General features: G+C 47.0%; 1 protein-coding gene across 3 annotated transcripts in view; it reads left to right on the forward strand.

Annotated features, from left to right (window-relative positions):
- The window catches only part of EGFLAM (EGF like, fibronectin type III and laminin G domains), a 131792-nt gene extending 113385 nt beyond the window's left edge, over nucleotides 1-18407 (forward strand). For 2 of the 3 annotated variants that reach the window (XM_073346165.2, XM_073346167.2), the window contains 5 exons: nucleotides 4874-4952; nucleotides 7191-7334; nucleotides 9164-9247; nucleotides 17035-17138; nucleotides 17511-18406. In XM_073346165.2, coding sequence (XP_073202266.2) covers nucleotides 4874-4952; nucleotides 7191-7334; nucleotides 9164-9247; nucleotides 17035-17138; nucleotides 17511-17665 — 566 coding nt within the window. In that variant the 3' untranslated portion in view covers nucleotides 17666-18406. Of the gene's footprint in view, nucleotides 1-4873; nucleotides 4953-7190; nucleotides 7335-9163; nucleotides 9248-17034; nucleotides 17139-17510 lie in introns of all 3 variants that reach the window. The other variant, XM_073346166.2, reaches the window with a different exon arrangement.
- The last annotated feature ends 1575 nt before the right edge of the window (nucleotides 18408-19982 follow it).

Raw genomic sequence — 19982 nt, forward strand, 5'->3', positions numbered from 1 at the left:
AAAACCATTGAAAAATAAAATCTACATGTTCTTGTTTTGTTTTACGCTGACGCGTTGCAGAGTGTGGGAATTACTGCTTTAACAGTAAGTACTGCAAATGGTGTGAAAACTGCTCTGTCTCTGCATGTCTGTGCCTACTCTGTCAAGGTGATAGCTGGATTTACACTGCAGTCTGCATGCAAGCCAAAAATATCCGATGAAGTGAGCTGTAGCTCATGAAAGCTTATGCTCAAATAAATTTGTTAGTCTCTAAGGTGCCACACATCCTCCTGTTCTTTTTTTGAGGTTATACAGTAATTCTCCAGCACCTCGTCGTGTTAGTGTTTTTAAATGTGACTTCAGAACTCATTGAGAGTGCCACGCTGACCATGCTAGAGACAGAAGCAAAGTCCCTGTATTCCAGAAAAAAAGGGTCTGCACCAGCTGACAGAGCGCTTTGTGGAATCTGCACTGCTGCTCCCTGTGTGTCTCAACTCAACCCTGGAGGGTTCTCAGGAGTCAGAGGGAAAGCCCAAATCAACAGACACTTAATTGTTGCAATGCCTTGTATTACAGTGCCTAACTTTTAGATGCCTACCTATCCAGTTGAGTCCACAAACTCTGAGTTAGGCTCCTAGGCTCTCTGTTCAGTGAATGGGGAAAGATAGGCCCCTGAGGATGAGATCCACAAAAGCCAGCATGCCAGGCAGACAGTTGCATAAACTCGCCAGTGGGAGATACTGAGGCGAGTGATGTATGCTAAGTCTCACCCCTCTCAAGGAGTTAGGCACCTAAGTCCAGGCTGGAGGGAGGTGCTATCTCTGCTTGGGGTCCAAGGCCAGGAGCCCGTCTCCTGGAGTCAGGCATCTAAGCTGTTTCTAGCCAGTATGGTGGAGTACACCTAACTCCACACACGACAGCCGGGGACAAGGGGTTATACAACCCCTGTATAACCTTTAGCCCAGTGGTTAAAGCACTCACCCTGGATGTGGAAGACTCCAGTTCAATTCCCACCTCTCCCTGATGAGGCGAAGGGATTTGGATGTGGGTTTCTCAACTTCAGTCAGTATAACCATTGGGCTATAGAGTCAGTCTTTCTCTGGCCCAATGCACATTTTATTATTTATCCATAGTGGGACAGCTTCAACAAGAGAGATGGAGAGAGACCCACATCAGAATATCCCAGAGTCCAGCAGTTAGGGCACCAAGGGGGTTTAGGCACCTCCAGGGTTACGTAGCAATTTAACAGGGGTTTTGAGGATCTCCATCATGCCTAAATTTTGGACTTGGGTGTCTAACTCACGCTTTAGTTGCTTTAGTGTAGTTCAGTGCTCACCATGGCCATTCAGGCCATCCTCTGCCATGACTGTTATCTAGGATTTCAGTTAGAGAAGTGGTTTGGGCACCTGTCTGCTGGGAAACCATTTAGATGGTGACATGTTTTGGTTACTGCTAGCCTAGATAGAATTCAGACTGACAATCCAGCTCAGTCAGAGTCAATAGCAAAGGAAGAGCATACCAAGGACTCAGCACTAATAAAGACAAAGGGCTAGATTGTGTCTCTTTGGGTATGTCTACGCTACAATTAGACACCCTTTGCTGGCCCATGCCAGCTGACTCAAGCTCGCGGGGCTCAGGCTAAAGGGCTGTTTAATTGCAGTGTAGACATTTGGGCTTGGGCTGCAGCCAAGCTATGGGACCCTCCCAGCTCACAGAGTCCTAAAGTCCAGGCTCCAGCCTGAGCCCCAATATCTACCTTGCAATTAAACAGCCCCGAGCCCTGCAAGCCTAAGTCAGATGGCACAGGGCAGCCGTGGGCTTTTAATTACAGCGTAGACATACCCTTAGGCATTGCTCTGAGTAGGGAAGCGAAACTGCTCAGGTCTGTTCCAGCAAGGGCAATACATGGTGCACAAATGGGGCTACCCCTTTGAGCCTCTAGGCAGCAAGGACTCTGCCATCCCCAGTCTGTGTGCAGCAGGAGGAGGGTTCTTTGAATCCTTGCACTATTTTGCTCACCCACACTAGGGTCAGAGACCATCTGGCCTACAACTTTTCCATTCATGCAGTGACTGCCAGGCCCAATTATAATACAATTTCTTTTGAAACCTGAAACAGATTTCAGTCTTTCAGTAGTGTTGCACAACACATGGTTTCCTCTTCAGACACACTGGACAGTTTTCCTAATTTCCTTACTGATGCAAAAGCCATATGTTACCTTCTGAAGTTCCCAGTTTGCCCTTATTGCTGCTGGTGGCTTTCAGTGTGCACAAATTACGACAACTTTGTATTAACAGTAGTGACCCAAGCCCCAAGCAACAGTGCGACCCCATTGTGCTAGGCACTGTACAAACACAAGTGAGAGACAATCCCTGTACTGAGAAGCTTGTAATTTAAATAGCCATGGCATACAAGCTGTAGCAGCAGAGGCTTCAGCATTCAAACAGAAGATTGAAAACTGGGTCATGGAGGGATTAAGGCCCTAATCCTGCAAAGATTTATGCTCCTGCTTAATTTTAAATGGATTAGGACCTAAGGGACTTGATCAAGATCACATAGGAAGTCTGTGGCAGAGTTGGGAATTTAATCCAGATCTCCTTTCTCCCAGTCTAGTAATTTAACCACAAACCTCCATCTGAATAGTGCTCATTTTAATGTTGATGTGCTATAGAAATGGGGGGTAGAGGGGAGGAGTGGGGGGCATTATCCTAGAGTAGCTTTTTCAGCCACCTAAAAATTGTTTCAATTAATAAAATTTTCAATTTTAAAAATATTGTAATTGCTTCCATCAGTGAAATAAAAGAACTGAGGTTTTTACTGCTCATTCTGCCAAACTCTTTCCGCACTTGTCCTTTGAATGGAACATACACTTATAGCAAAGCATTTGAAAAGTTCATTAAAACCTTCTGGAGAAGGAGGAATTGATACTAACTGCTAGCAGATGGATGAAATGAATTCAGCTATTTTATGAATCCATAAACTGTATTATTAAGGAAATGATCAATTGTGTGAGCACTGCAGCAAATTGCAGGACATTCACACAAAAATTGCAGCCACAGCAGAGCCTTGCTCAACTGTTCTTCCCCACAAATCCTCTGTATGCTGAATGCTCAAACTCAGTCACTCTTCTACTGGCTTCAGTGTGAGTATATTGTCCAGAATATTGCAAAAGAGCTCTTTTCCCCAAACAAGGAGGAATGACTAGTCCAAACCAACAGCTATGTATATTGTTCGCTTTCCCTTATTTATGGACCACTAGATATTGCAATAATCACAGCCTAGAAAGAAATAGGATGTTATGTAAATCTCAGGATAGAAATTTAGTAGTGAAAACAGAGCAGAAAAGCATTTGTCGCTCTTATGGGCGCAGATGTGAATTAGCAAACATTGCCAGTCATTAGCCATTTTTGTTCTTCGGCAGATGTGGGCAGGCTTGATCTGGCTTCCAAGCCTACTGTGAAACTTCCTGAGAGGCTCCTAAAGCCTCTCGCCACTTGAAGGGATAGAGAGGGGTAGAGCTTGTCTTGGAACCATTGAAATTATGAGCCAGCTTCTTTGTTGCCTTCAGTGAGGCTAGGCTAATTTACACCAGCTGAGTTTCTGGTCCACTGCCCAAGAGCCACACTTCATTTGGAGCCATACTTGCAACAGCAGCCTCCTGCTCTTCCCCTGCCGTTATCTGTACTGGGAGTTGCCAAGGAAGCATAGGTGCTGACTCCATGGGTGCTCCAGGGCTGGAGCACCCACCAGCAGCCCTGTGGATCAGTGACTCCCCTCTTGCCCCCCACAGCGCCTCCCATCCACCGGCGGCCTTGCCAATCAGCTCCTCCTCCACCCTCCCAGCACTTCCCACCTGCCACGATCAGCTGTTCAGCGGCTTGGGGGAAGGGGTGGAGTGGGGGGCAGGGCCTGGGGCAGAGCTGAGGGTCAAGCACCCCGTGGGAATAGAGGAAGTTGGGCCTATGCAAGGAAGGACACTGCTCAGGAGCAACTGCCATGGCCCCCAGCTGGGCAAAGTCAGGCTGGAGGGTGGCCAGAAGTACAGGAAGAAACAGGGCTCTAGAGGAAGAGGTCGGAAAGGGAAAAGTGGGAGCTCTAGACCTACCCCTCCTGCTGCCGCCTCTCCCCCCCCCCCGCCCCAGGAGACTAGAGCCCGCTCAGCAACTGTGTTGGGCCACAGAACACGCTCTGTTGAGAACACTAAATCAGAAACCCAATTTAGTTTCTTCAATAAAAGGCAAGAATTGGAAGGGCAGGGCGGTTGAACCACAAATTTCTGCTGAATGATTATCTGGGCTCAGGGAGGAGTCTGTAAACACTGGGTAAAACAGGCAAAAATAGATGTTAGGACCATTTTACCTCTTAGTAGGGTGACCAGACAGCAAGTGTGAAAAATCGGGACGGGGGTGGAGGGTAATAGGAGCCTATATAAGAAAAAGACCCCAAAATTGGGACTGTCCCTATAAAATTGGGCCCTCTGGTCACCCGACCTCTTACTGTCTCCATTTTTCAGCTAGGAGCTACTTTCCGCAGTGGGAGGATAAATTGAATATGAAAAGAAAGCCACAGGCAGAGAGAATAGGGCTGGGTGTGGGCCTGGACAAGATTTCTTGACTTTTTCCCCACCCTTGGGTGTGGGCATGGACAAGATTTTTTGACATTTTCCCCACCCTTGGGTGTGGGCATGGACAAAGATTTCTTGACTTTTTCCCCACCCTTGGGTGCAAAACAGCTCGGCTATTTTGCTCAGCAGTTTATCTGTGCTGTCAGCTTGGCTTAGTGTCAGTGAGTAGTGGCTGTAAATGGAGTAAAGAAACTGAATCAGTGAAGCAGTCAATTCACTGTATTTTCCTGCCACTAGCTGATAGTCTGTGATTTTCTTTCACTTTTCCAGCCGTTACAGAAGCCATTGAAATCCCACAGTTCATTGGCCGTAGTTACCTCACATATGATAACCCGGATATCCTCAAAAGGTAATTCACCGACCCTGACCCTAAATGATTCTGCTTTTCCTTTACCATTAAACTATAAAAGATGTTGTGTAAGTAGGTCCTATTGTACCATCAGTTAGTCCTGCTAAGCCATGGTTGCCACATGGAATGTGTTTCATAGAATCATAGAATCATAGAATATCAGGGTTGGAAGGCACCCCAGAAGGTCATCTAGTCCAACCCCCTGCTCAAAGCAGGACCAATTCCCAGTTAAATCATCCCAGCCAGGGCTTTGTCAAGCCTGACCTTAAAAACCTCTAAGGAAGGAGATTCTACCACCTCCCTAGGTAACGCATTCCAGTGTTTCACCACCCTCTTAGTGAAAAAGTTTTTCCTAATATCCAATCTAAACCTCCCCCACTGCAACTTGAGACCATTACTCCTCGTTCTGTCATCTGCTACCATTGAGAACATTAATGTTAGAAAAACAAACTTTTTAATCATACTTATATCCCCACATCACTAGCATCTGAGCACCTCTCAGTCTTTATTGTGTTTATCCTCTTAACATCTCCATGAGGTAGAGTAGTGCTGTTCTCCCTGTTTTACAGATGAGAACCTAAGAGGCAGAGCATTAGGTTCATAAACGGACTTACGCGCCTAACTGCCCCTTTAGGCACCTAAATCCCAGAATCTGGTCCAACTGGGATTCACAAAGTCCCCAGTAAGCTGCCTCTGAACCATGTAGTGCCTAAACTTGCTTAACATCTAAGTTTTTGCAGTAAAAATTCCATAGGCACCTATATTTCTACTTCTGAATATGCATCCTGCCGCCCCAGGCCAGGTGTCCAAGCCCTAGAGCAGTACACGAAGTGAGAGAAGAGAGCTAATGCTCTGCCTAACTCTCCTGCAAGGCATGCTGGGGTAAGCGTGCTCAGAGCGTGCCTACCAGATCAGGCCTATATAGGCAAAACAAATTTGGAATCTCTCTGATATTGCCATCACCAAGGGTCTAGTGCTGTTACCCTTCCCTCCCTCCCCACCTCTGTATTTATAATCATTCCTCATCAAGTCATTCCTGAACATTGGGCCTGATCCCATCAACACTTGGAACTGGCACTACAGTGCTGACACTGATGGCAATAGGTGCACAACTAGAATTTTCCTAAGGTGGGGGCCCAGCCCATGTATGACCTCGCTGAGCCCTCTCCTCCCCTTCTGAAGCAGCCCTGGAAGCAGCAGAGTTGGAGGAGACAGCATGAGGAGATGGCAGCACAGGGCTCTGGGATGTGGGGAGCCACAGCCAAGAGGCCCAGGAGAAGCATCCACTCCTGCTCCAGGCCATAGTGGTTGCTGACCGCTTCAATCACTCTCACCTGGGCCAGTCATGGGAGATGGGATTGAAGCTGTCAGTGACCAGCATGGCCTGAATTGGGGAGCGGGGGTATCTCCTCCTGGAGCTCTGGCCGGGGTGTGATTTCAGGGGGTGGGGGGCGGGAGTCAGCAAGCAGCATCCCCCCCCCCCCCACACACACACACCTTCCCGAGCTGCAATCACTGGTAGTGCAATGGCCCAATCATAGCTGTCCTGTGCAGGCTTGGCACTGTGAAGTAGCCTGGGATGGTGCTTGGTGGGGGGGATATCCACTTGACGCACCAGCTGCAGCCCATCCTCTGTGCTCAGGTCTTTTCCCTGGGCAGGAAAGTGCCCCCCCTGGCTGTACCTAATGGCCCCCTGGGTCTGGCCTCGGTTCGCTGCTTCCCAGAATCCTGGAGAGACCAGAACTGCCTGGGATTATGGCCAGGGGGAGTTTCCATCCCCCCTTCCCCCCACACCTTCCTGGATGGGACTACTTGCAGCAGCAAGCACTTCCTGGTAATGTTTATGGGCCTGTAGTCTGTATGTTCTCTGGGGCTGACCCCATTTATTACATGCCAAATAAAATAGCACCACACATTGGCAGTCACCCTCGCTATACCCACAGCCTGTACTAAATTGCAGGGCTGTGATAGCTCCTGCCGGTACATTTCATAGAACCAAGGATTCCAACACTGCAATAGCATTTCTAGGAGTTTTGCATTGAGAAGGGGAAGTTTAACTGTGATCAGAGTAAAATATGTTTTATGGTATCAAATCATACCTTGCTGAGTGTTAGAGTACCCAGCCTATATGTCCCTAAACAGCCTTGTGTTGAGGGGTACATTGGTAAAGTTAAAAAGGGGGAAAAAAACCCATCTCATAACTTTCCTGTGTGATTATTTTTTCTCCCAATCAAACAGAGTATCAGGATCACGATCAAACGTGTTCATGAGGTTCAAGACTACCCTGAAGGATGGTCTGCTGATGTGGAGGGGAGACAGTCCCATGCGCCCTAATAGTGATTTCATTTCTGTAGGTCTTCAAGAAGGAGCGTTAGTATTCAGGTAATCTCTAACTGGTTTAATTATTTACACAGTGTGCACAAATCACCACGCTGTACAGTAATGTTATTACCTTTCAACATGGAGCAAGGACCCCTGGGATTATAACTTCATGGTCTTGTGCACTGATAGAGTTTAAATTTGTTTGGTCCCTTGGACAGGTGCCTGTGTGTTTCAAATGCACCCTGCTACTTGGTTTTACATTTTTTCCCCCTGTGTCAAGCACCAAATTGTTTTCAAATTCAAATATTCTTACTGCCAAAAAAACCAAAATCTAAAACCCGGGCACATCAGACAACACACACAAAGTCATGTGCTCTCAGAGGAATTTTTTTTTTATTTTAAGTGCTCAGATAGCTTTTGAGTGGCTTATCTCAGAGTGCTCTGGTGGGATATTGATTGGTGGAAGCCATGTCTTTCTGTGTTAGAATTTATTTTCAGATTAAGTGAAGCAAACAATGAACTAGAGCAGGTCATCTTTAAACATTATTATAGCTGTTCACAAATGGAAAAGCTTTTTAAACCAATTAATTGATGATAGTCTAATGCCAAGATACATTATCAACGTTTTGGCTTTATCTGGTTGTGACTGAATCTCACAGATACAAATACTAAGTTTCCCATTCCAAAGCTTATCTTGTAATGGTTGCTATAAAGGTATTTTCATGTGGTTTCCTGTGGTTAACCTTGCAAAAATCTTAGCTGTCTCAGTGTATGCGAAACAGGGAACTGAAACAGTAAATGAAATAGTTCACGGGTTTCATAGTTTTCATTAGGACAGCCAGTACTTCCAAATAATTACATGTTCTTTGGAGCAAGGACTGAACCCAGATCTCTCATATCCCAAATGAGTGTTCTAACCTCTGAGTCAGTCTTTCTCTTTCTTTGGCCTGATTAATAGTTCACTATTTATACAGAGCAAAACAGTTTCAGCAGGAGATAATGAAAGCAACCCACCTCAGGCTGTGCAATAGTCTGTTGTATGCTGTGTAGTTGTAGCTCTGTTGGGCCCAGGATATTAGAGACGAGGTGGGTGAGGTAATATCTTTTATTGGACCAGCTTCTGTTGGTGAGAAAGCTTGACTCTCTCACCAACAGAAGTTGGTCCAATGAAAGAATCCTCACACACCTTGTCTCTCCAATAGCCTGCTGGCTAGCACGCTCACTTGGGATGTGGAAGACCTGGGTCCGTGCTCCAGAACAGGCATGTGGTATTACTATACCAGCAGAAAAACTCCTCCTGTCAGCATATGCTGCACCTACAGGGCTCTGTCGCTGTAGCTCTATTGGCAGAGACTGCGTACTGTAGACTAACCCAGAGACATTGAAACGAAGGAGTTCTTGGTTTTGTGCTCAGAGCACTGGACCATGCCCCTTGCTAACATCATACAGCTCATGTTCCCCCTAATACAAATGATCCTTTTGTGAATTTCAGGTTAGTTGTTTTATTCGCTCCTATAATGTGGCCCTATTAAGCCAAAAGATTTGTGGGTTACTCATCTTTTTAGCCTTCTGTTTCTATGAAAAACCACCATACAGGAGCCCTCAGTGTTATGACTGATCTCACTTGCTGGCCTAGCAGTGCTGTGGAAGCAGCACCCTCTGCCTTTGGAGAGTAAAGAAGTGGCACATCACCCTGCAGCCCCCTCCATCCAATGAAGGTAGCCTTCAAAGGGAGTCCAAGCTCTTCCCCAAGGATGCTGGCTGCAAGGTGTAGCTTAGGTGGTCAAATCAAAGCTGGGGCCAAGGGATGAGGCTCCCTGGACAGTGTGTTGGGGACTCAGGGTCCCATAAGGGAGGTAAACAACATCTATTTGTTTTTAACATTTTAGCTACAATCTGGGCAGTGGCATTGCTTCTATAATGGTGAATGGCTCTTTCAATGATGGCAGGTGGCACAGAGTAAAGGCAGTTCGGTAAGTCCAGCTTCATGTTATCAACAGTCTCATTTATTTAGGAACCATTTTGGAGATTGCACCAGAGAAGTGCCCTGATCAGAAACTTAAAACAGAAGAAAACTGTAAGGGCCAGATCCCCAGGCGGTGCAAAGGCTTGCAGCTCCATTGACATTTAGACACGTTAGATGTCAGGGGTTGGACTAGATGACCTCCTGAGGTCCCTTCCAACCCTGATATTCTATGATTCTATGAAGTCGGAAGGCCTGGTGACATATATGCTAGAATACTTAGGGAACTGGCTGAAGAGATCTCTGAGCCATTAGCAATTATCTTGCAGAACTCATGGAGGATGGAAGAGATTCCAAAGCACTGGAAAAGGCATGGGCAGCAGGTATAGTAGGCCAGGGGAGGCAGAGCCTCCTGTGGCACTTGCTGCTGCCACTGGACACCCAGTTGCAGGTTTGGTGGGGGAAGTTTTTGCTTTATTATGCCCCGTGCAGGTTCTGGGGCCGCTGAGGCGGTGGTATGTGCTATTCAGCTTCCCGGGGTCATTAGTAATTTCCCTGGACTCCAGAGAGATGCTGCCTCCTCAGTTGCCCCCTGAACCTGTCATGCTGCAGCTTTTCCTGGGCGGCTTGGAGTCTGGGGAGGGGAGGTGCGTCATGGCTGCGGCTGGCCCGGGGCTCCTCCAGGCAAGGGGCGGGGGGCTTGGGGCTCCTCCAGACAGATGGGGGGCTTGGGGCTCCTCCGGGCAGGTGTGAGGGTGGGGGGAACCAGGGTTTCAGCCAGCCTGGGGTTCCTCTGACCGGATGGGGCGGGGTGGTTGCGGTGCTCGGGCCTCCGGCCAGCTCAGGGCTCCTCCGGCTGACGGGGGCACTCAGGGATCCTCCGGGTGGTGTGGGGGGGGGCAGAGGGAGCTCTTTGCGCTGGCCGCAGGGGTCTCCGGGCTCTGGTTGTGAGGGTGTGGGGGGGCACAGGTGGAAGGGGCAGAGCCAGGGGCTAGCCTCCCCGAACAGAGGTTCCACTCACCACCCATGGAAAAAGGGAAAATATAGTGCCTATCTATAAAAAAGGAAAACAGACAACCCAGGGACCTGTCTGCTTAACTTTGGTACCTGGAAAGATAATGAAGTAAATGATCAATCACTTTATAAGCATCTAGAAGAAAATTAGGTGATCAGCAACTGTCTTTATGGATCTATTCAAGAACAAATCATGCCAAATCAACCTAATAACCTTCTTTGATGGTGTAACAAGTCTTGTGGATATGGGAAAGCAGTAGATGTGATATATCTTGACTTTAGTAAGGCTTTTGATACTGTGTTACATGACCTTCTCATAAATAAACTAGAGAAATGTAGCCTCGATGAACCTACTCTAAGGTGAGTAGATATCAATGGCTCACAATCAAGCTCAAAGGGCACATTGAGTGATCAAGTATCTGTCCTGAGTCTGGTTCTATTTGATATTTGTATCAATGGTTTGGATAATGGCACAGAGAGTACACTTCTAAAGTTTGTGGATGGTACCAAGCTGGGAGAAGTTGCTGGCTCTTTGGAGGACAGGATTAGAATTCAAAATGATCATGACAAACTGGAGAAATGGTCTTAAATCAATAAAATGAAATTCAGTAAGGACACATGCAAAGTACTACACTTGTGAAGGAATAATCAATTGCACAAATACAAAATGGGAAATGACTGCCTAGGAAGGAATACTTCAGAAAAAGATCTGAGGATAATAGTGGATCACAAACTAAATATGAGTCGACAATGTAATTGTGTTGCAAAAAAAGTGAAAATTATTCTGGGATGTATTAGCAGGAGTGTTGTAAGCAAGACATAGGAAGTAACTCTTTCAGTCTACTCAGCATTGGTAAGATCTCAACTGGGGTATTGTGTTCAGTTCTGGGCGCCACGTTTCAGGAAAGATGTGGAGAAAGTCCAGAAGAGAGCAACAAAAATTATTAAAGGTCTAGAAAAGGTAACCTATGAGGAAAGATTGGGAGAAAAATGGGTTTGTTTAGTTTGGAGAAGAGAAGATTGAGGGGGTACATGATAAGTCTGCGGGTACTTTAAAGGTTGTTACAAAGAAGAAGGTGATAAATTGTTCTTCTTAACCACTGAGGACAGGACAAGAAGTAATGGGCTTAAATTGCAGCGAAGGCAATTTAGGTTAGACATTAGTAAAAACTTCCTAACTGTAAGCGTAGTTAAGCAATAGAACAAATTACCTAGGAAGACTGTGGAATTGCCATCATTGAGGCGTTTAGGAAAGCCTAAAAGCAAACAGGTGAGATAAACACCTGTCAGGGATGGTCTAGATAATATTTAGTCCTGCCTCAGTGCAGGAGACTGGACTAGATGACCCCTTGGATCTCTTCCAGTTCAACATTTCTATAATTCTATGGCACGGACCTTTGGCCCTAAACGCTTAGCAACTTTGAACTCATGTGGCAGAAGAATTACAAACAAACATTGTCATACTCAAGATGATCTAGGCAAAGAGCAGCCTTGAAGTCAGGCATAGCTCAAACCAGTCTGCCCTAGTAGTGCATGGTTAGTTATAGAAGCTGTGGTAGGCGTGTACTTAAATCCATACCACTCACTTGAAGGCTGTTTCATTTGATTCCATGTGTGTCTTATCTCAGATTACCATTTGAGTTAAGAGTGATATTTTGAACTTTCCAGATAAATAAAATTCTAAGTGTGGGTTAGTACCTGTGTTGTAGTGTTGCATCTATATCACTATTTTTCCAAAGTATTTAGAACAGCAGAAACACTATGGCTTAGGCATTTTGGGAGGTACACTAATGGGAGTTAAGTGCCCCCATCATCAAGAGAGCAAACCCCTTTCTTTGGCAGCTTGGCTAGCTATCTTGAACCCAGAGGCTGAAAATAGCACATTTCATATGCTACTGATTTCAGTGAAAGCAGGAGTAGGGTTGCCAGATGTCTGGTTTTCTGAAGGCTCCAGTCAGCATGGCTGCTTAAAGTCCAGTCAGCGGCACAGTGGGGCTAAGGCAGGCTCCCTACCTGCCCTGGCTCCGCACTGCTCCCGGAAGCGGTCAGCATCTTCCTGTAGCTCCAAGGCACAGGGGTGGCCAAGGAGGCTCAGCGCACTGCCCCTGCTCTGAGCACCGACTCCACAGCCCCCATTGGCCAGGAACAATGGCCAAAAGGAGCTGTGAGGGCAGCACCTGTGAGCGCAGGCAGTGCGCAGAGTCCCCTGGCCCCTCCTCCTAGGAGCTGGACATGCTGTCCGCTTCTGGGAGCCACCTGAGGTATGTGCTGCCTGGCTGGAGCCCAAATCCACTCCTGCACCCCAACCCCCTGCCCCAGGTTAGAATCCCCAAACTCCCTCCTGGAGTCCACACCCTAGCCCTGAGCCCCTTCATGCACCACAAACCCCTCATCCCCAGCCCCACCCCAGAGCCTGCACCCCCAGCCAGAGCCCTCACTCCCTCCTGCACCCCAACCCCCTGCCCAGCCCTGAGCCCCCTCCCAAACCCTAAACCCCTCATTTCTGGATGCACCCCTGAGCCTGCACCCCCAGCCCAGAGCTCACCCCCCTCCCGCACCCCAACCGCCTGCTCCAAGGTGAGTGAGGGTGGGGGAGAGCGAGCGACAGAGGGAAGGGGGATGGAGTGAGTGGGGGCATGGCAGGCGCAGGGCCTCAGGGCAGAGGGTGAAGCAAGGGTTCTCGATTTTGGGCAATTAGAAAGTTGGCAACCTTAAGCAAAGCAACCCATGAAATGGCAATTACATCAATGTAATTATTATTATTATTATTAAACATTTATACTATGGAAGTGCTCAAGAGCCCAGTTAGGAAGAAGGTTCCCTTGAGTTACCTGCTGTACAAACCCCTAGTAATAGGCAGTCTCTAAAGTCTTACAATCACGAGGGAAAGGTGCTTTTTTCTGTATTTGTGTTTTAACGGTCGCCTATTTTTTTCATTTATTTTCTTCTCCCTTCCCCTCCCGCTTTTAAAAACAAAAATTCTGCTAATTTCTTTCTTTTGGGTTTTAAACAATTGGAATTTTTAAAAACCCATCTTAAAACTTTGCCCCTGTCCATTTTCTGAAGAATGTTACCCTCTGCCCTCTTACTTTTATTAGCTGTATAATGTCAAGTGATAAGATTTTGTAGCTCCCCAGCCCCCTCAGCAAGGAGGCTGCACCCTAAAGAGAAGAGACACCCTGCTTGGGCTCCTCTAAGGTCCATAGCAGAATCATGCACTGCTGACTTCCAACAGCAGAAGGGAAGGGGAGAGGGAGGCAACACCCCGCCCCTCCAGTCACCCAGGCAACCTTTCTCCCTCAACCAATGGGAGGAAGAAAGAGCAGCAATCTCCAGTACACAATCAGAGGCAGAAAACAACCAGACAGACTGCAAGCAGTTTCTGACCCAGGGCAGAGCCCCAGATGCCTGGGAAAGGAGGATGAAGGCTATGAATAGCCTGGCTTTCCCACGTGGCACAGACCAGCTGGGGCGCAGAGGGGAGAGATCTCCCTGCAGCCTGCTAAAATGCTGGCCCAGCAAATGCCCAGTCTGTAAACCCAGCCTGCAAAAAAGCCTCAGCGAAAGCCAGTCCACTCCCTCTGCCCCCAGCCTGCCTGCCAACAACAGGAGGAGACAGCCCATCTCACCTGCCACCACCTGCAGCCTGCTTGCACTGCAGCCAGCCCACTCCAGATCTGAGATTTTTAGAGCCAGAGACCTGACCTGCTTACATCTGAACCCATGGGTTCCAAGCTTTAAAAACTGTCAGCACCATTCTAGAAGGGAATGGGCAGTAAGTCCCTCTCCAGCAATCCCCAGGGAGGACCTGCTTGCCTGCATCATGTCTTGACTGCTCAGCCAGAACAGGAGCCTGAATGAATACCCTGTAGTATAGTTAGATATGTAGTTAGGGTTCAGTCTTGCCCCATTAAGGCATGTTGCATCTGCACAATGATTTTCATCTACATGGATCAAGACCCTGCATTGCCAACTCCCAGTGTAATAGTATGTTTCTACGAGCACCTCCTTATGGGCCTGCAGCGTGTGCCCATGTGCACCACCTGGGAACCTGAGACATGGGGGACAGGTGGAATGGAGGGGGTGGGGTCGTGACTCCACGCTGGCTCTCCACAGCTGCTTGCACGGCTCTACTCGACCTGGGAGGGAAGTCTGGGGGGCAGGGAACTGCTCGCTTCGGGCAGGGCCAGGTAGAGGGTCCACAGTAAATCCCCACAGCTGCCCGCCTGTCTCTTATCATGGCCGGGCTGCAGCTCCAAGGTCCTCCTCCCCCCAGCGAGAGCCGGGTTGGGCAGCTGTGGGGAGCCAAGGGTTGCCAACTCTCCCGGTTTTGTCAGGAGTCTCCCGGAATCAGGCCCTATCTCCCAGAGGCTATTGTGGCCAAACCAGGAGATTTGGGGTGTTAACAGTCTGGCGGTGCAGCGGGGCTAAGGCAGGCTTCCTGCCTGCACTCGCTCCACACCGCTTCCAGAAGCGGCCAGCACTGTCCCTGTGGCACCAGGGCGGGAGGCGAAGGGGGTCTCCACGCGCTGCCCCCGCCCCAAGCGCTGACTCTGCAGCTCCCATTGGCTGAGAACTGCGGCCAGTGGGAGTTGTGGGGGCGGTGCCTGTGGGCAGGGGCAGCACTCGGTGCTTTCTGCCCCCTCCCCCATCCGAATCACTGCCAGAGGGATGTGCCAGTCACTTTTGGGAGCCGCCCTAGGTAACTGCCATCCCCCCACCCCAGCCCTGAGCCCACACTCAAATTCCCTCCCAGATGCTGACCTCTCACCCCCTCCTGCACCCAAACTCCCTTCCAGTGCCCACACTCCGCACCCCCACCCGCTGCCCCAACCTTAGCCCAGAGCCCCTTCCCGCACCCAAACTCCCTCCCAGAGCCTGCACCCCCTTCCGAATCCCCTATGCACCCCTCCCCCCTGCTGCAACCCCGTGAAGGTGAGTGAGGGTGAGGGAGGGAGAGCGAGCAATGGAGGGAGGAGGGCTGGAGTGAGCAGGTCCAGAAGGAGCGGGGCAAGGGTATTTGAGTTTGGGCCATTAGACAGTTGGCAACCCCAGAGGAGCCTGGGTCCCTCCACCTGCCCTGGCTGCGGGGTCCTGGGACACGGGCAGGGGGGCTGCCTTTGTTTCCACCTCAGGTGGGGGCCCCCGCCTCCCCCACTTTTGGGAGGGCTCTGGCACCCTTGCCCTCGACTGAGGCTAGTGAGGGCTGGCCTGCAGGCAGGGACTCCAGGTGGCTAGAGCTGGTGCTGGTACCACTAGGGGTTAGGGGCTGTGCTGGGGCCGTGCTGTCTGCCCACCCAGCTCTCCAGCGTGGGGGTGGGGTGTGCTCAGCTGCCTGTCCGCCCACCGGGCACTCCGGAGCTGGGGGCAGGGGAGATGCTCTGGGCTCCGGCGGGGCAGGGCGGGGAGGAGGGGCGGGCCTGGCAGGGGCTAGCCTACCCAAGCCCACCGGTTACCCACTGTCCATGCCTGTAGTCAATCTTGTAATAAACTAACTCAAGATTTATTAACTAGGAAAAAGAGTTATTTACAGGTTAAAGCAAGCAAGTGTATATACACAGATGAATTTCAGTCTGGGATTCAAAAGGTGCCAGAGATGTAGCAATCTGTCAGCACTGAATGGGCTTACTCCAGGTCAACCTTGAGGATCTCTGCTGTTTTGTTTCTTAATCCAGGCCTTGTGAGAGTTCAAACTGAAGAGGGATGACAAATCTTTATGTCAACTATTTTTATTTCCCTCTTTCTGCACTCAAACCCATAGGACAAGGCTGTCTTCATAAGTGGCTGGGGCAGTTAACAAAGCTTTTGTCCCATGATGGTCCACTTAATTTTTGATAGTCCTCCTGCATTTAGTGGGAGTGGGAGAAGAGGGGAAGGCACTCTTCCCATCTGAGTTCACAAAGTTCAGAGCAGGCATTGTTACAATTATAAAACAAACATATTTTACCTGTAGCATGGAATACAGATAAGCGAGATTAATGCATGCAGCAATTTACAAGCATATTATAGGGTCTAAACACAATACATTTTTATAATACTCCTGGGGAAATTCTGGGCTAAAAAATTAAAAAGTCTGCACACAATATTTTAAAATTCTGCATGTTTTATTTGTAAAAATAACACCATATAATCGGGCCAGTTTCAATTATTTTGGTAATTTATTTCAAAATACTTATCAGCAACTATGTCTGTAAGAATAGAGTTACAAAAAAATTCCCCCAGGAGTACAGAGTTAAGGAAACCCTAGGACAACTCAGTTCCTTTTCTCTTCCCCTTCCTCCCTCCAGTATTATTGGACAGGAGCAGACCCTGCTGTTGAAAAATCAATTGGTGTAAACTTATGTACTTTGGTCACATCAGGCTAGCGCTGGGGATAACCTTGAGAAAGATATCATAGAGGGGATGATTAGCAGAAGGCTTCCGGAAATTCTGCTGTGATGTCACCCATATTCCTTTCCTTTGTAACCCTCAGCATATTTGTTTTCAATTTTCTTCTTTCATCCCCTTAACAACCTGTAGAAACTCATTCCTTCTCTCCTGCCTCCTCTTAATACTTTACTCACCCAAATGACACTGTGGTGTTTCAATTGAAGAGCACCTCATGGAATCTTCCCCAAATCAAGATCAGGCCTTCACAATAAAAGCACCGTGCTCAGTGATGATAGGTCTGAGCTGTCCAACCTTGTGGAGGAGGAGCTGCTGCTGCTTGATTGTTTACACTATGCAATGGAGGAATCAGTTGCTAGAGTAAACCCAAATTCTGGATTTCATTTTCCATTTCAGGGATGGGCAGTCTGGAAAGGTAACTGTGGATGATTACGGTGCTAGAACTGGTAAATCACCTGGCATGATGAGACAATTAAACATCAATGGAGATCTGTACGTAGGTAAGTGACCACCATTGTAGACTATAGTGGTCCACTGAGAACCCTGCATGCTAGTGGTTAAAGCAAGTAACTAGATGCTGAGCTCTAATCTCCTTTTAACAGTTGACTATGAGCTGTGGTGGAAGGGATTAGCTTCCCAGTTTTCTCTATCAGGCTCATCACAATTGTATTTTTGAGTGCCTAAGAAATGATATTTAAAAAGAAGGAAGACCCTCATTGAAACCAGCTGCTGTATCAGAGCTGATGCTTCCTTTTGTGTTAGAATAGGAATCTAGTACTGTAGTGTGGTTTACATTTTTTAAAGTGGAAATAAGGAAGCGCATGTTCTTCTATGAGTTTCTCATTCACTTGATCACACTCTGTCTCTCCTAGGTGGCATGAAAGAAATAGCACTTCACACAAACCGACAGTACATGAGGGGTCTGGTGGGGTGTATCTCGCACTTCACCCTGTCAACAGATTACCACATTTCACTGGTTGAAGATGCCACAGATGGGAAGAATATTAACACCTGTGGGACAAAGTGACAAGAGCAGACTCTCCACATGGAAGGACCGTTGTGTGGATGTGGGTGTGGCTGAGATCAAAATGACCGGTACTGCACTCTAAGGCCAATGCTTTGAGTTAGTCATGAAGGAAAGAACCAAACTGAAGGGAAATCATACAAAGGGGGACCATTTTCCACTCTCCTCCTTTTCATGCTCTGTGACTCAACCAAACTGAGTATTTTGTGTAGGAAATGTCACATTTAACCATTAAATGTTTAGTGAACACTGAAGATCATACATCCATACAAATTACAAAGAAAGGTGTGATGTAATGAGTGTTGTGATTCCATAGAGATTTTTTTACATATCCACCAGAACAGTATTGAAACATATTCTTTCCAGCTTACAATGGCACAGTGACTATCATCCAACTAACATCTTTTCAGGCTCTGTATCTATGCATTCAAATTTCTATCCCAGAATAAGCAGATCTTCTTACCATTCACTGCAGTGTTCAAGTTACTGTCCATCCTACGTAAATAACAAAAACCTACATCTCCTGGTTTCAAAACAATGTTGTTTGCTGAAGAGGATAATTCTTAATATTAAAGTCTACTTTTTTATTGCCAGCAGCAAAATCAACAGTCCAATTTTGTAGAAGTAATTTTGTACTTGTATATTTTTATAGCTGCAGCAAAAGAACTGATCAATTAGTATAACTTCTAAAGTTTAGGTGTACTACACTTAGCTCTTTGCACATTTTCCTAAAAATAACAAAACAAACTGTTTTTAATTTGTTATATAAGGAAGTTTAATGTCTGTATTATACAGTGTCAGTGAAGATATTTGTGAATTATAACCAGTTTTAAATCTGACTTCTTTTTTGTAAATTTTGACAGTTAAAATTGAACGTTCATGAAGCTTTCATGGCTTAAACAGATTAAAAAGATATAAAAATCTCTTGCTACTGTGATATTTCACCATCAGTATTTATCTATCTGATTTCACACAAAGATCAGACTGTGTAAGCAAGAGGACATAGCAGAGTGCAGCCAACTTAAATACTTCATTTTCCATGCATCAGAATAAAACCTATTCAACAGTATTTGTCAAACTGATGTTTATAGGATCAGCAGAACAGACAGAAAATGCTGCAGGGAGAGTCGGAATTTCAGAGTTTGGAGATTTGTCATTTTCATTTGGCTGTGTTCACATAAAGTAGAATAGTGAGCAGTGAACAAACCAACGAAAATATGAGGCAACACATATAATGGTGTAGCCCTTAAAGGCCACCATAATGTGGAAACTCAAGGACCCCAATACTGCTGCTAGAATCAGTCAGTACTGCAGGTGCAGTTACAGAATATTAGTCAGCTACTGGAGTGCTGCCAAGGAAATGATGCTGGATCTATTGGACAGGAGAGGAAGATGGCTGTATGGTTATTTCCAGAAGACAGTACACGGTATGGTGCACTGACCGGAGCACACTGACTCAGGTGGATTTCTGGCCTCGGTAGCTGAACTTTTAATATAGGGCTAGGGTCATTCAAAGACCTAGTGAACCAGAAGAGATAAGATAAAATAGAAAATTGTTCTGCTAAAGTACTAGATTAGTTAAATGAAGACATTTGTAAGACAATATACTCTTCAAGTAGTACTTGTTTAGAAGATGATGTAGAAACAGGCATTTAAGCAGGTTTCTGCTGCATTTTATTGTGAACATAGAGATGGCAATTCACTTGGAGCCTCCTATTGCTATACCTTAAATATATGGGACCATTTATTAAGAGTGACTCTGTTGCTATGTGTAGTCTCTGTGAAGCACAGCTGTTTGGTCAGCGCTACATGACGCTTTAATCATATTTACTTTTACCTTTTTTCATCTGGTTGCTTCCTCTCTCCTTTCAACTCTGTCATAAAATCTGGAGCCCTGTTCAAAGATCACCATCTGGCAGGAGATGACTATGTATTTTAAGAAAGTTTATTACAGATAAGGCCACCTCAGGACAAGGAGCTATGTTGGTGGAACAGGGACTGGTCTTTGAAAAGTGTGGGTTTGGTTTTTAAGAAACTCCATGTTTGTTAGTGTGGGAGGCCAATAGAGATATACGCCACAAACCGACAAACACTCATAACTCGGATTGCCTCACTGGCTATGTGAGACCTCTGAGTTGCCAGCCTCACCTATCCAGCTGAGCAAATGAAGCATAATAAGAAACATGGCTGCACTAGCAGATGCTGTGCATACTGTAATACTGGGCTCCTTTAAAGCGGATTTCTTTTGGGCAGCTTTAATTTTAAAGATAGCCTTGCTCACCCCTTGAAGAACGGAGCTGAGAAACCAAATCTCTCACTG

The sequence above is a fragment of the Lepidochelys kempii genome, chromosome 5, assembly GCF_965140285.1.
Source record: "Lepidochelys kempii isolate rLepKem1 chromosome 5, rLepKem1.hap1, whole genome shotgun sequence".
Lineage (NCBI taxonomy): Eukaryota > Metazoa > Chordata > Testudines > Cheloniidae > Lepidochelys > Lepidochelys kempii.